The sequence below is a fragment of the Alosa alosa genome, chromosome 9, assembly GCF_017589495.1.
Source record: "Alosa alosa isolate M-15738 ecotype Scorff River chromosome 9, AALO_Geno_1.1, whole genome shotgun sequence".
Lineage (NCBI taxonomy): Eukaryota > Metazoa > Chordata > Actinopteri > Clupeiformes > Clupeidae > Alosa > Alosa alosa.
Genome location: NC_063197.1, coordinates 35322546 through 35335662, shown reverse-complemented (window position 1 = coordinate 35335662; position 13117 = coordinate 35322546). Strand labels below are relative to the sequence as shown.

General features: G+C 44.3%; 1 protein-coding gene across 1 annotated transcript; it reads right to left on the bottom strand.

The window, feature by feature from the left end:
• Positions 1-6264: 6264 nt before the first annotated feature.
• On the bottom strand, positions 6265-9036 carry sid1 (secreted immunoglobulin domain 1). Its single transcript, XM_048253159.1, has 2 exons — positions 8867-9036; positions 6265-7748 (listed from the first exon to the last, which is right to left on the bottom strand). The coding sequence occupies exons 1-2, from the start codon at positions 9000-9002 to the stop codon at positions 7420-7422; spliced, it is 465 nt and encodes a 154-aa protein (XP_048109116.1). The 5' UTR covers positions 9003-9036; the 3' UTR covers positions 6265-7419.
• Positions 9037-13117: the final 4081 nt, after the last annotated feature.

Here is a 13117-nt window from a genome sequence, read left to right as displayed (position 1 = left end):
CATTACACACTGGACAACAAAATGCAAAATCTAGTTCTCAGAAGGAGCATTTTTGCTATGTCTGTTCCATTTCTTTCTCATTTTTCTGGTATCAGAAAAAAACTGTGAAAAGGCAAAATGTACTGAATAAAAAATAATGTATTCATTCCTCCTAAGATGTAACTGTCATTGACATGTAAGACCTACAGTAAACACCTAGACAAGACAAATTTCATTGAACTACAACTTGTCATTTTTCATCGAAATAGACCTACAAAAAACACCTTTTGTACTGTTTTCTTCACCAAATAGGCAATACAGTACTTTGTCCAAATGTGCATTAGATCCATACTTGCAAATAGCAACAGAGAACAGACATGGCATCTCTTATGAATAAGGAATGATTGCTGATTGAAGAATTGTGAAAAGGAGTTTCACACAGGTGTATCAGAGATTCAGACGTATGCAAGGAATCTCTACCACCTGTGAAAAGATGTTTTCCTTTTTTACAAACACAAGATGGGAGGTCATCTTACCTATGACCACAAGGACGATTCCTTTGCTGAAGAACATCTCCAGCCCATGAGACCTCCTGCCATGCCTCCTCTCTCCCCATGCCCTACCTCCACGTGCCAACCTGCCAAAGCACTGGGGTTAGAACAACTAGGAACACACAAGGGCATCTCACCAGAACAACTAGGAACACACAAGGGCATCTCACTAGAACAACTAGGAACACACAAGGGCATCTCACCAGAACAACTAGGAACACACAAGGGCATCTCACTCCAGCACTGGGGTTAGAACAACTAGGAACACACAAGGGCATCTCACTAGAACAACTAGATACACACAAGAGCATCTCACCAGAACAACTAGGAACACACAAGGGCATCGCACTGGTGAGAGAACAACACAAGGGCATCTCACTAGAACAACTAGGAACACACAAGGGCATTTCACTCCAAAACCTTTTCAGCAAACAGAGCTTTCCACAGAACACCTGAAACTGATTGGTCTGACTTTGAACACGGTCTAATCTGGGTCAAATCAGCCTAGTGTGTGTGTGTGGTAGTTACCGTAGCAGCAGCAGGCACATCAGCAGTCCTCTTCTCAGCATCATCTTGGGTAAGACTGTAACTGACACCTGGCAACAGGATTAAGACTCCGTAGACATGGTGCACAAACTCCCAATCCACACAGGAACACACGCTCAATGGTAACACAGAGACACCAGGACGCGTGTTTACACACAGCCAGGACCTGGAGATGGGGGCAGTCAAGCATGAAGAGGAACCACTGGAGACTTGGCCCTTCCCACCATGTGACCTTTAAACTAACGGCCGCAATAAACAGCCTCTCTACTTAAAATAATCTAACGGCCGCAATAAACAGCCTCTCTACTTAAAATAATCTAACCGTTAAAGGGTTAAAATAATCTAACCGTTTCAGCCACTGTCCCCTGTGTGCTTCTGTGTACCTCTGTGAAGTAGATAGATAGATAGATACTTTATTGATTCCTAGGGGAAATTCAAGTATACACATGGTGACCAACTAAGGATCCATAGCCACCCAATCCCCCAAGGATCCATGCACTGGATTGCTCTTCATTTAAAAGGTCCTTTTAACAATGGCAATCTGGTTTGGTGGTATTGCAGCGTTCCACTAGCCTGACGTAGTCATACTCAATTCTAGTCAGAATATGAGTCTGATACTGCTCCATTGGGAAGTAATTATGGGGCGTGTTTCAACCGATACAGGGGGGGAATGCCTCTGCACTCAATTGGATAGACCTAACCAATCAGAGCAACAAAATAGCTTACCGTGAGGTGTAGGAAGAAAACACACGAACCATCCTTCTTCTCCTATATCCCCTCCGTTTTTAAAATAATTCTATTGAACACTGATATGCTACAAACATGTTAAACAGCTGGGAAAGGCTGTCGCAAATCCCTCGAACAGGTGGTAAATCAGAGATTTCAAACGAACGAGGGAACATGTGGCAATGCAACAGCTCTGTTTTCCCTTGATGAAAGTGAAACCACCAGTTTTCCCACATCTCAACTTTGGCCAAGGTTTTCAGAAATAATCGTTTTCAGTGATACAACCTCATTAAATAATATGTATTTTCCATATGGGGTCTCTTTCCCGACCTCAAATGTTGTGGGCGGGACTAAGTTCGGAATGGCACCCAGGCTAGCGTTCCACAGCATATCAGAGCTTTGTGTGCTGATTGTGTTGCATGCTTTAAAGGGAAACTTTAGCTTTTATGTTTTTTTTTAGCTTAATTTACCTTAACAGTTTCTGACTCATTGGAATGGTTAAATGACTTTTTCTGGGTTGAATGGTGGCCGTCTCGATTCCCCCTAGCGTCTGCGAGTGGAAAAAACAGCAACTTGCAACTTCGGTCCGACGAGCCGCCAGCCTCAAAAATGTCATGGCGACAATAAGCAGAAAGAGAGGGAACCATTGTCGGAGGAGCAGGGAAAGAGGAAACAGCAGACTGACCGAGCGAGGAGTGTCGTAAACTATATATGCTGAAGCTGTGTGTGTGTGTGTGTGTGTGGGGGGGGGCTCTGTAGAGAAAATTGCGAGCAAGAAAAAGCAAGAAAACAGCAAAGAAATGGGCAAAACTGCATATGGTCCCTTTAAAGCAGGCAAAACTGCATATGGTCCCTTTAAAGCAGGCAAAACTGCATATGGTGCCTTTAAAGTAGGCAAAACTGCATATGGTCCCTTTAAAGCAGGCAAAACTGCATATGGTGCCTTTAAAGCAGGGGTGGGCAAACTGGGGAACGTGTCTCAAGGGCCACATTGGGTTTTGAAAATTGGCCTGCGGGCCGCACAACAACCCCCCCAACGACACACACATAAAAAAACCAAATTTTTTATAGCCTATAATTTAGTATGAAAAGTATTTGTTTTAAAATATTAATTGCTTAAAAAATACTGCTAATTTGATGCTGTTTAACAAATGTATAAATTGTGCACTGTCGCTTTAATTCACGTTTATTTCTCAATGATCTTCTGCCTGCTCCGCTATGGCTAGTGCTGTACCTACGGCTGTGCCCTCTCGCAGTTTTTAAATGGTCAGTAGTGGGAACTACTGTTGCCTTCATGATTTCCTTTTAAAAGTTTCTTATAAGAAGAAGATATCAATTATCAGCAATGACGAGCCAGCTGGAACCTGCCGCTCTCTCTCCCTCTCGTGAGTGCAGACGCATTCCCTAAATGGATCGCATAACGTTCACATTAGATCTGCTGCAAAGGAGATAACTAAGAGTAGGCCTCATCTCTATTTAACATGATGTTTTGACATTGATATTGTAAACGTTCTCTAAGGAGAGTGAAAAGCAGTTTTGAAAGCTGACCATCGTCGTCTCTATCGCAGGAAAAAAATAGCGAGCAGCCTGATAACCAAATGAAATGCTCGGCAGGCCGGATGAAAGTGCTTGGCGGGCCGGATCCGGCCCGTGGGCCGCAGTTTGCCCACCCCTGCTTTAAAGGAACACACCAAGTGTGTTAGGCCATTTAGCCTTTAGCTAGTTTGTAGAGTGTCCCAGTGACTTCCGTTTTACTTCCGCTACAAAAACTATGAACGGGAGTTAATGGAGAGATAACAATTATTTTTTGGCCCAGTTTGAATTGTGGCACGAATTTCACATATGATGTGTGTGAATTTAAAAGATAATTTTTCACGTCAAGAAAGTACTGTTGTTCGATAGACTTGGTTTTGTTTAGATTTTAGTTTTGTGCGAATCCGCTCAGTGGACTACATCTCTCGTCTCGAACGATGTATGTCACCAACGTAATTAACGATAAGATTAGCTGTTATGTTAGTTAACGGTTGCATCTTGCTGCCTGCTATATCACTTAACATCTAATGTACAGTCTATGGACGAATACAACTTACCTGATGTGTTTGATCCTCTGACTCATGGTATTTTCATCGGCAAGGAAAGCCCAATTAAGACCTGTTGCTGGTATGCTTGTACAATCTAGTGTGGCTGTGAATGAGCTAACGTCACTAGCGCGACTGATGGGTTTGTAGTCGTTGGAATTACGATCTTACGAAACAAACTGCAAATGTCTTTACATGAAAAATTGTCTTAAAAAATTGACAAACATCATATGGGTAATTCAAGGCACAAGTCAACCGGGACCAGAAAATAATTTATTTTTCGCCATAGACTGGCGTTCAAATTTTTTTGAAAGATAGGTCCCATGGAGGCAAACAGAAGTGGCGTCACTGGGACACTCAATAGGCTTACTGGTCTAACCCACTTCCAGTGAATTAAGTATAAGTATATAGTATAAGTATATATACTCTTTTGATCCTGTGAGGGAAATTTGGTCTCTGCATTTATCCCAATCCATGAATTAGTGAAACACACACAGCACACAGTGAACAGACAAGTGAGGTGAAGCACACACTAACCCGGAGCAGCGAGCTGCCTGCTACAGTGGCGCTCGGGGAGCAGTGAGGGGTTAAGTGCCTTGCACTTCAGCCGTGGATGTGGGCATAGGAGAGCAGTGCTCAACCACTTTCCCTGCCTGGCATGGGCGGATTATGAACTTTTGGGCCCCCCACTTATTGTCGTATATGTGGAAGGGGGGGTTTGGGGGTCCTCCCCCAGAATTTTTTTTATTTTTCCTGTATTCTGGTGCATTTTGGGGATGGCCAATACTAAATTCAATCAGATTCATAGCCTACATCCTGATTTGTTGATATTGAGGTAATGATTCCATGCAAAGGCTTGGGCTTCAGGGCCCCCTGGGCCTGGTAGGCCCGTGCAGTAATCCATCCCTGCTGCCTGGTCGGGGATCGAACCTCTAACCAGTAGGCCATGGCTGCCCACAATAATTATGCTAAGCTAAGGTGTCAGCCTTGGTTATGTTAAGCTAAGGTGTCAGATGCTAAGCTAAGGTGTCAGCCTTGGTTACGCTAAGCTAAGGTTTCAGATGCTAAGTTAAGGTGTCACCCTTGGTTACGCTAAGCTAAGGTGTCAGATGCTAAGCTAAGGTGTCAGCCTTGGTTACGCTAAGCTAAGGTTTCAGCCTTGGTTATTGCATGCACAGAGAACAGAGCTGTATCTCATAACTCTGGGGTAGACAGCAAATAAGCTTTTTCCCCAAAAGGTTGGCGTGTCCCTTTAACATGAGTAGTCACAACATGTTGTGAACTTTGGTCAATTTGGTCTTTAACAAGCTTCCTCCGGCCCATGGCCTGGATGCAGGAGAGCTGTTTGGTCTGTAAGGAGCTTCCTCCGAGGACTGGATGCAGGAGAGCTGTTTGGAACTGAGCTGACTGGAAGCAGACCCATCGGAGTGGAACATGAGTGGGTTCCCAAAGCTCACCGTACCCTCTGTGGCAAAAACAACCCCTGTGGCAGTTAGGCAGTTATGGGAGGCAGAATAACAGGAAGGGGCCGTTGGCACGATATGGGCCAGATGCTCTGAGATGCTCTGCTGTTTGTGCTGCCCTGCTGATGCTGTCATCAGGATGCCCCATCCTGCTCGAGGAGTTCATTTTATTAAGTAGTCATAGAAGTGACCAATGCTGTCATCAGGATGCCCCATCCTGCTCGAGGAGTTCATTTTATTAAGTAGTCATATAAGCCAGAGACCAGAGCTACTGGAATAGACTCTAATTTTGATGGGAGGTTAAAGTCTAACCGTCAGAGTTCCCACTCTAAGTCTGATTCCATGACTTTTCTAAATTCCATGACTTTTCCCTGACCAGAACCCTGAATTTCCACGATCTACTTAGAATGAATCGTACAATATATCGACCAAAGATTTCAGAGTAGCCATGTAGCATTCAAGAATCTGACTTTTTTTGAGTCATGAATAAATGGGCATTGAATAAGCAAAGTTAGGCTAACCACAACCACTCAAGCAAGCAGTAAAGCTAATGACTAAATATACATCAATTCTACGTAGACATATATTTGCATTAATGTATTTTTGCAAGTACATTTTAAACTGCTACTACAAAATTCCCTGATATTCCATGACTTTGCCCCACAAATTATATAATCCCATGACTTTCCATGTCTGGAATAGACTTGGTCAAATTTCCATGACATGACCCGTGGAAACCCTGAACCGTAAGCATAGCAACTCATGTAAACTTCAAAAGGAACAGAGTCTAGGAGCAGGTTTGTATGAAGTTTTATCATAAACCTCATTGTTTCCATACAGGTTGTTTTTTCAAAACCCTCAATTAAGTACCTAAAACATGAGTCCAAACTCTTCAGTAAACAAAATCAAAATATGACACCATTTGACAATGTTTTTAGAAATGTTTATTTTAACTGCACAAGATTATGAAACAACAACAAAAACAACTTGCTCTCATATAGCACTTTATCAAAACAAAAACAACTTGCTTTCATATAACATTTTCTCAAAGCACCCATGAGCTGTTTTATGAGCTTTTACACGAAAGATGAAAGCGATGCATAAAGAGAGCGGACAGTAGTTAGTTAGAGTTCATCTGTAGTTAGGGGTCATCTGTAGTTAGGGGTCATCTGTAGTTAGGGGTCATCTGTAGTTAGGGGTCATCTGTAGTTAGGGGTCATCTGTAGTTAGGGGTTAGCAGTGGTTAGTGGTTAGCAGTAGTTAGGGGTCATCTGTAGTTAGGGGTTAGCAGTGGTTAGTGGTTAGCAGTAGTTAGGGGTCATCTGTAGTTAGGGGTCATCTGTAGTTAGGGGTTAGCAGTGGTTAGTGGTTAGCAGTAGTTAGGGGTCATCTGTAGTTAGGGGTTAGCAGTGGTTAGTGGTTAGCAGTAGTTAGGGGTCATCTGTAGTTAGGGGTTACCAGTGGTTAGGGGTCATTTGTAGTTAGGGGTCATCTGTAGTTAGGGGTTAGCAGTGGTTAGGGGTCATTTGTAGTTAGGGGTCATCTGTAGTTAGGGGTTAGCAGTGGTTAGTGGTTAGCAGTAGTTAGGGGTCATCTGTAGTTAGGGGTTACCAGTGGTTAGGGGTTAGCAGTAGTTAGGGGTCATCTGTAATTAGGGGTTAGCAGTAGTTAGGGGTCATCTGTAGTTAGGGGTTAGCAGTAATTAGGGGTTAGCAGTAGTTAGGGGTCATCTGTAGTTAGGGGTTAGCAGTAGTTAGGGGTTAGCAGTGGTTAGGGGTCATTTGTAGTTAGGGGTCATCTGTAGTTAGGGGTTAGCAGTAGTTAGGGGTTAGCAGTAGTTAGGGGTCATCTGTAGTTAGGGGTTAGCAGTAGTTAGGGGTTAGCAGTGGTTAGGGGTCATTTGTAGTTAGGGGTCATCTGTAGTTAGGGGTTAGCAGTAGTTAGGGGTTAGCAGTAGTTAGGGGTCATTTGTAGTTAGGGGTTAGCAGTAGTTAGGGGTCATCTGTAGTTAGGGCTTAGCAGTAGTTAGGGGTTAGCAGTAGTTAGGGGTTAGCAGTGGTTAGGGGTTATCTGTGGTTAGGGGTCCGTTTGGCGGTCGCTGTTGGAGATGCCGCAGTAGTAGGTGGCCGAGTCCATCTCCTCCGTGGTGCTGATCAGAAGCTGGTGTGGCACTGAGTCGCTTGCCCCTGACTGGACTGAGAACCGACCCAGGTGGAACCCCTCGCCGTAGCGGACCTGCGAGGACCCATTCAGGACGTAGCTCAGAACCATGTTTGGGCCCTGGCCTGGGCTCTGCTTGTACCAGGCGATCGTGCCCACCGTGAGGTTGACCTCCAGCGGGCATGCCAGGGTAACGTTCTGCCCTTTGGTCACTGCCACACCTGTGCCCGCGGCCAGTGATGCACCTGCACATGACATCACAATAAACGTAAGAAGACGCATTAAAGGATAATTCCGGTATTTAGCACTTTGAGCTCCTTTTCTAGTGTGTTTTGGATGAACTACAGCCTCTGTAGTTCATCCAAAGCCTCTGACGGTTTCAGAGTGGCTGGCTACGGGCATGCACAAACATGTTCTTCAGTGATGTGCACAGTGATGTATGTGCACAGTGATGTACACAGTGATGTGCACAGTGATGTATGTACACAGTGATGTGCACAGTGATGTACACAGTGATGTATGTACACAGTGATGTGCACAGTGATGTACACAGTGATGTATGTACACAGTGATGTGCACAGTGATGTATGTACACAGTGATGTGCACAGTGATGTATGTACACAGTGATGTACACAGTGATGTACACAGTGATGTGCACAGTGATGTATGTACACAGTGATGTGCACAGTGATGTACAAGAACAGCATCAAGTGTGGATGCTGCGAAGTGCAGATTGACAGAAGAGAAAATCGTGCTCATTGCACTCAGGGTATTTCAGACTGAAATAATGAATTTGGCAGTAAAGTAAAAAACGCCATTTTGTATTATTACAAATTACTAAATGTCTGAGGATAAGACAGTATACATGATATGTAATGTTCATGTGAAAGAACTTTCAGTGGTACTGATACAATTCATTACTGATATAGATTCGTTTTTTGAGTAACTTTTAATATACCATATTGCTAAAGATTTTTTCTAGCTAAATGAATTGAATTTCACATTCAAAATGTTTTTTTTCCCTATGCATTGTTAAGTGTCGACTCAGTTAATGATAAGCTTCCAATTCAGACTCTATTACAGCACATAGGGTATATTATAACATGCTCAGTAGAAAACTATTACAGCACATACGGTACATTATAACATGCTCAGTAGACGTCAGACTCTAGTACAGCACATACGGTACATTATAACATGCTCAGTAAAGGTCAGACGCGATGAAAGGCAACTTCTCATCAGAGTAAAAGACATGCAAAAGTAAAAGCCTTACAAGCCTTACTCTGAAGTGAGACCAGGAGGAGAAAACTTACTCTGAGGAGAAAACTTACTCTGAAGTGAGACCAGGAGGAGAAAACTTACTGTGAAGTGAGATCAAGAGGAGAAAAGGGAGAGGTTTTGTCCATCTCATTGCAGATCGCTTCTCATCGTGGCTCCTCATGCTTTGAGTGTTCTGCTCAGTCTGTGTGTGTACAGTGACCGCCCTCACTCTCCACATGGACAACGTTAGCACTGCAGGGAGGGGGAGGAGACAAAACACCCACCCACCCACACGAGGAGCCACCCACTCCCCCCCCATACACTATGCCCACCCCATACACTATGAGATGCCCACCCACCCCATACACTATGAGATGCCCACCCACCCCCCATACACTATGCCCACCCCATACACTATGAGATGCCCACCCACCCCATACACTATGAGATGCCCACCCCATACACGATGACATGCCCACCCTATACACAATGAGAACTGATTCTGCAGGAGGTCCACACACACACACTCACACACACACACACAACTGATTCTGCAGGAGGCCCACACCCACACACACACACACACACAACTGTTTCTGCAGGAGGCCCACACACACACACACAACTGATTCTGCAGGAGGCCCACACACACTGCAGGAGGCCCACACACACACACACAACTGATTCTGCAGGAGGCCCACACACACACAACTGTTTCTGCAGGAGGCCCACACACACACACACACAACTGATTCAGCAGGAGGCCCACACACACACAACTGATTCTGCAGGAGGCCCACACACACACACACTCACACACACAATTCTGCAGGAGGCCCCTCACACACACACACTCACACACACCTGATTCTGCAGGAGGCACACACACTCACACACAACTGATTCAGCAGGAGGCCCACACACACACAACTGATTCTGCAGGAGGCCCACACAAACACAAACACACACACACACAAACACTCTCACACACGCACAACTGATTCTGCAGGAGGCCCACACACACACTCACACACACACACACACACAACTGATTCTGCAGGAGGCCCTCACACACACACACACACACTCACACACACCTGATTCTGCAGGAGGCACACACACTCACACACAACTGATTCAGCAGGAGGCCCACACACACACAACTGATTCTGCAGGAGGCCCACACAAACACAAACACTCACACACACAAACACTCACACACGCACAACTGATTCTGCAGGAGGCCCACACACACACACACACACACAGCTGATTCTGCAGAAGGCCCACACACACACACACTCACACACACACAAACACTCACACACACACAACTGATTCTGCAGGAGGCCAAACACAAACAACTGATTTTGCAGGAGGCCCACACACACACAACTGATTTTGCAGGAGGCCCACACACACCGACACGCCCACACACACCGACACTCTCACACACACTCTCACACACACCGACACTCTCACACACACACCGACACTCTCACACACACACTCACACACACCGACACTCTCACACACACATCAACACTCTCATACACACACACACTCTCACACACACCGACACTCACACACACACACCGACACTCTCACACACACACACACTCACACACACTCTCAGGCTCCACCCAGCTGTCAGGTGCCAAATATAATTGACTCATCCTGAGTGGATTGTCCACAGTAATGTATTATGCTATATCACTAATGTATATGTCACATCAGGGATTGGATCTTTTATTGCGTTAAATGTTTATTATGCTCCTGCTCCATCCATGCAATGTTGATTCTATTTGTCAGTTTTCTTGTTTATTTGACAAAACCAACACACACATACAACACATACACACGCAAACACACACACAACACACACACACACACGTTACTTCATTCAGTAACACATGTTGTTTTACCCAGTGATTTGACATGTATTCAGTTTTATTGTCCTGACAGCAAGAGCACAGTATCAAAACAGTACTTCATACATCAACACATGATCCAATAGTGCACAGGAGGCACTTGGCCCTCGAAGGAAGGACAGAAAGCAAAGAAAGCAGCCATCATCTGAGGTAACGTGAAGTACTGTACACATCCCATCTGTGTGTTAGATGAATGAAGTAACGTGTGAGTGTTGTGTGTGTGTTTGCGTGTGTATGTGTTGTATGTTTGTGTTAGATGAATGAGGTAACACATCCCATCTGTGTGTTAGATGAATGAAGTAACATATGTGTGTGTGTGTTATGTGTGTGTTTGCGTGTGTATGTGTTGTATGTGTGTGTTAGATGAATGAAGTAACGTGTGTGTGTGTGTGTTATGTGTGTGTTTGCGTGTGTGTGTGTTGTATGTGTGTGTTAGATGAATGGAACCACCCCGTACTGACTGATCCCGCAGTGACGTTGTCTGTTCTTAGCCTCATGTCTCATGTAACCTTTCTCTCATCGCTAACACAAACCTCACCCCTATGGGCATTGCTTACACAAACCTCATCGCCAGGGGTGAAAGTAGTTTTTATTTCTTGGTGGTACTATGATATAGAGTTATAATGCGCGCCGAAAATTTCACTTAGCCTAATTATTTATTATTTATTTATTTGTTTATTTACTTATATATTATAGTCTACTTGGTTTCTATTTGGTTATTTACTTATATATTATAGTCTACTTATCAAGCATTCACTAGGACTTCTTATCACTCTAGTATCACTCTTTAACCCACCTGCATCTGTTTTTGATTATGAATAAATTGCAAACACTTAATTTCAACATTTATTTATTGATTTAACCTAGTTACTCTGCTCGCTCCCACTTCCAATCAATTTTTTTTAATATAGGCTACTGTATATCATGAAACACGTTTTTTGAGTCATGCCTTTTATTTGGGAGACTGCAACATACTTCTGTCCGCTAAAACACTTTCATTATTGCTGCGCCAAGATCTGGTTAAGCCGCATTACGCACTGTCTGTCTCATGTCTCTCCAGCGAAACACTGCACACATAAAACCAGAATAGGCTATTGAAACATCAACATATTTTTCTTTAGCCTGTATGTTTTTTTTATTTGGGAGACTTTCCAAGAAACGTCCGTCTGCTAAAACACTTTGGATACCAGTGCACGTTGGCGCAATTACTGTAGGCTACTGTACGTGCACTATAGCTTGCTCGTTGTCTGTCCAGCTGCACGGGAGGTTTAGACACAATTCAGAACGATGTATATGAAATATATTTTGGGGGAAACGTGTTGCTTCTGGTCATGTGACGTTAGCAGTTGTGTTGTCATGCTGAAAGTGCTATATTTTTCAGAGACAGTATAGTTTTCTTTCCGGTACGGCGTACCCTCTCCAAATATTTTAGTGGTACTCCGTACCGGCCAGTACCGGCTTACTTTCACCCCTGCTCATCACTAACACAAACCTCACCCCTGCTCATCACTAACACAAACCTCACCCCTGTGCATCGCTAACACAAACCTCACCTATATGGGCACCCCTATGCACTGGCGCCATCTCTCTCATCTCTAATAAAACAAGTGAAGCGGCATGATTTTGTGATCAGCCAACGCCGTACAAGCTAGGGCTAATACGATAGTCAGCCAGCACCGTACAAGCTAGCGCTAATACAATAGTCAGCCAGCACAGCAAAGCTAGCGCTAATAAAATAGTTAGCCAGCACCGTACAAGCTATCGCTAATACAACGTTACAAAATCATGCTAGCGCTAATACAACGCAATAAAATCATGCTGCATTCTGTTCCCAGAGCTGCTTTCTCTGTCTATGATCTGCAGCATTTCTCAAACTATGAGTCTACTCACCGAGTAGATTGCTGGCCCACGGTACAGTATAACAGTACATCTCCAAACATCAAACTCAAACAGTAGACTAATTGTGGACTGCCGAGTGTCGAGTGTCCTGTTCGCTCTTAAAGCCATGCCGAGTGTCCTGTTTATACTAAAAGCCATGCCGAGTGTCCTGTTCGCTCTTAAACTTTCCATCACATTGGTGCATCTACCTATAGTAGCCACTTTGTAAACGTGCTATTATGTAGCTATTAAACGCTAGCTTAGGCTATGACCACTATGTTCTTGCACTATTTCCCCCATGATCATATTGTTTCAAAGGTTCGAAGGATGCTCTTTATTATATGCCAATCTTGTATAATAAGTGCTCATGCCCCCCCACACCCCCACCCTTTGTTCTCTGGCGATGAGCCTACCTATGGGGTTCTCTCACCTGTTTTTAATGGTCCAGTACTCTTGCTGCCCTTCAGAACCGAAACCCACCAGCAGAACCGCATGGGCCTGCTTCCAGATGGAACACTTGGGGTCATAGAACACTCTGAGAGAG

Excerpts from the sequence above, each read along its gene's own strand:
- sid1 (XM_048253159.1), bottom strand. The coding sequence starts at position 9,002 with ATGTGGAGAGTGAGGGCGGTCACTGTACACACACAGACTGAGCAGAAC. Across the intron at positions 7,749-8,866 it reads CCTCTTGATCTCACTTCACA|GTGCATCACTGGCCGCGGGC; the intron begins GTAAGTTTTCTC and ends TGTCATGTGCAG.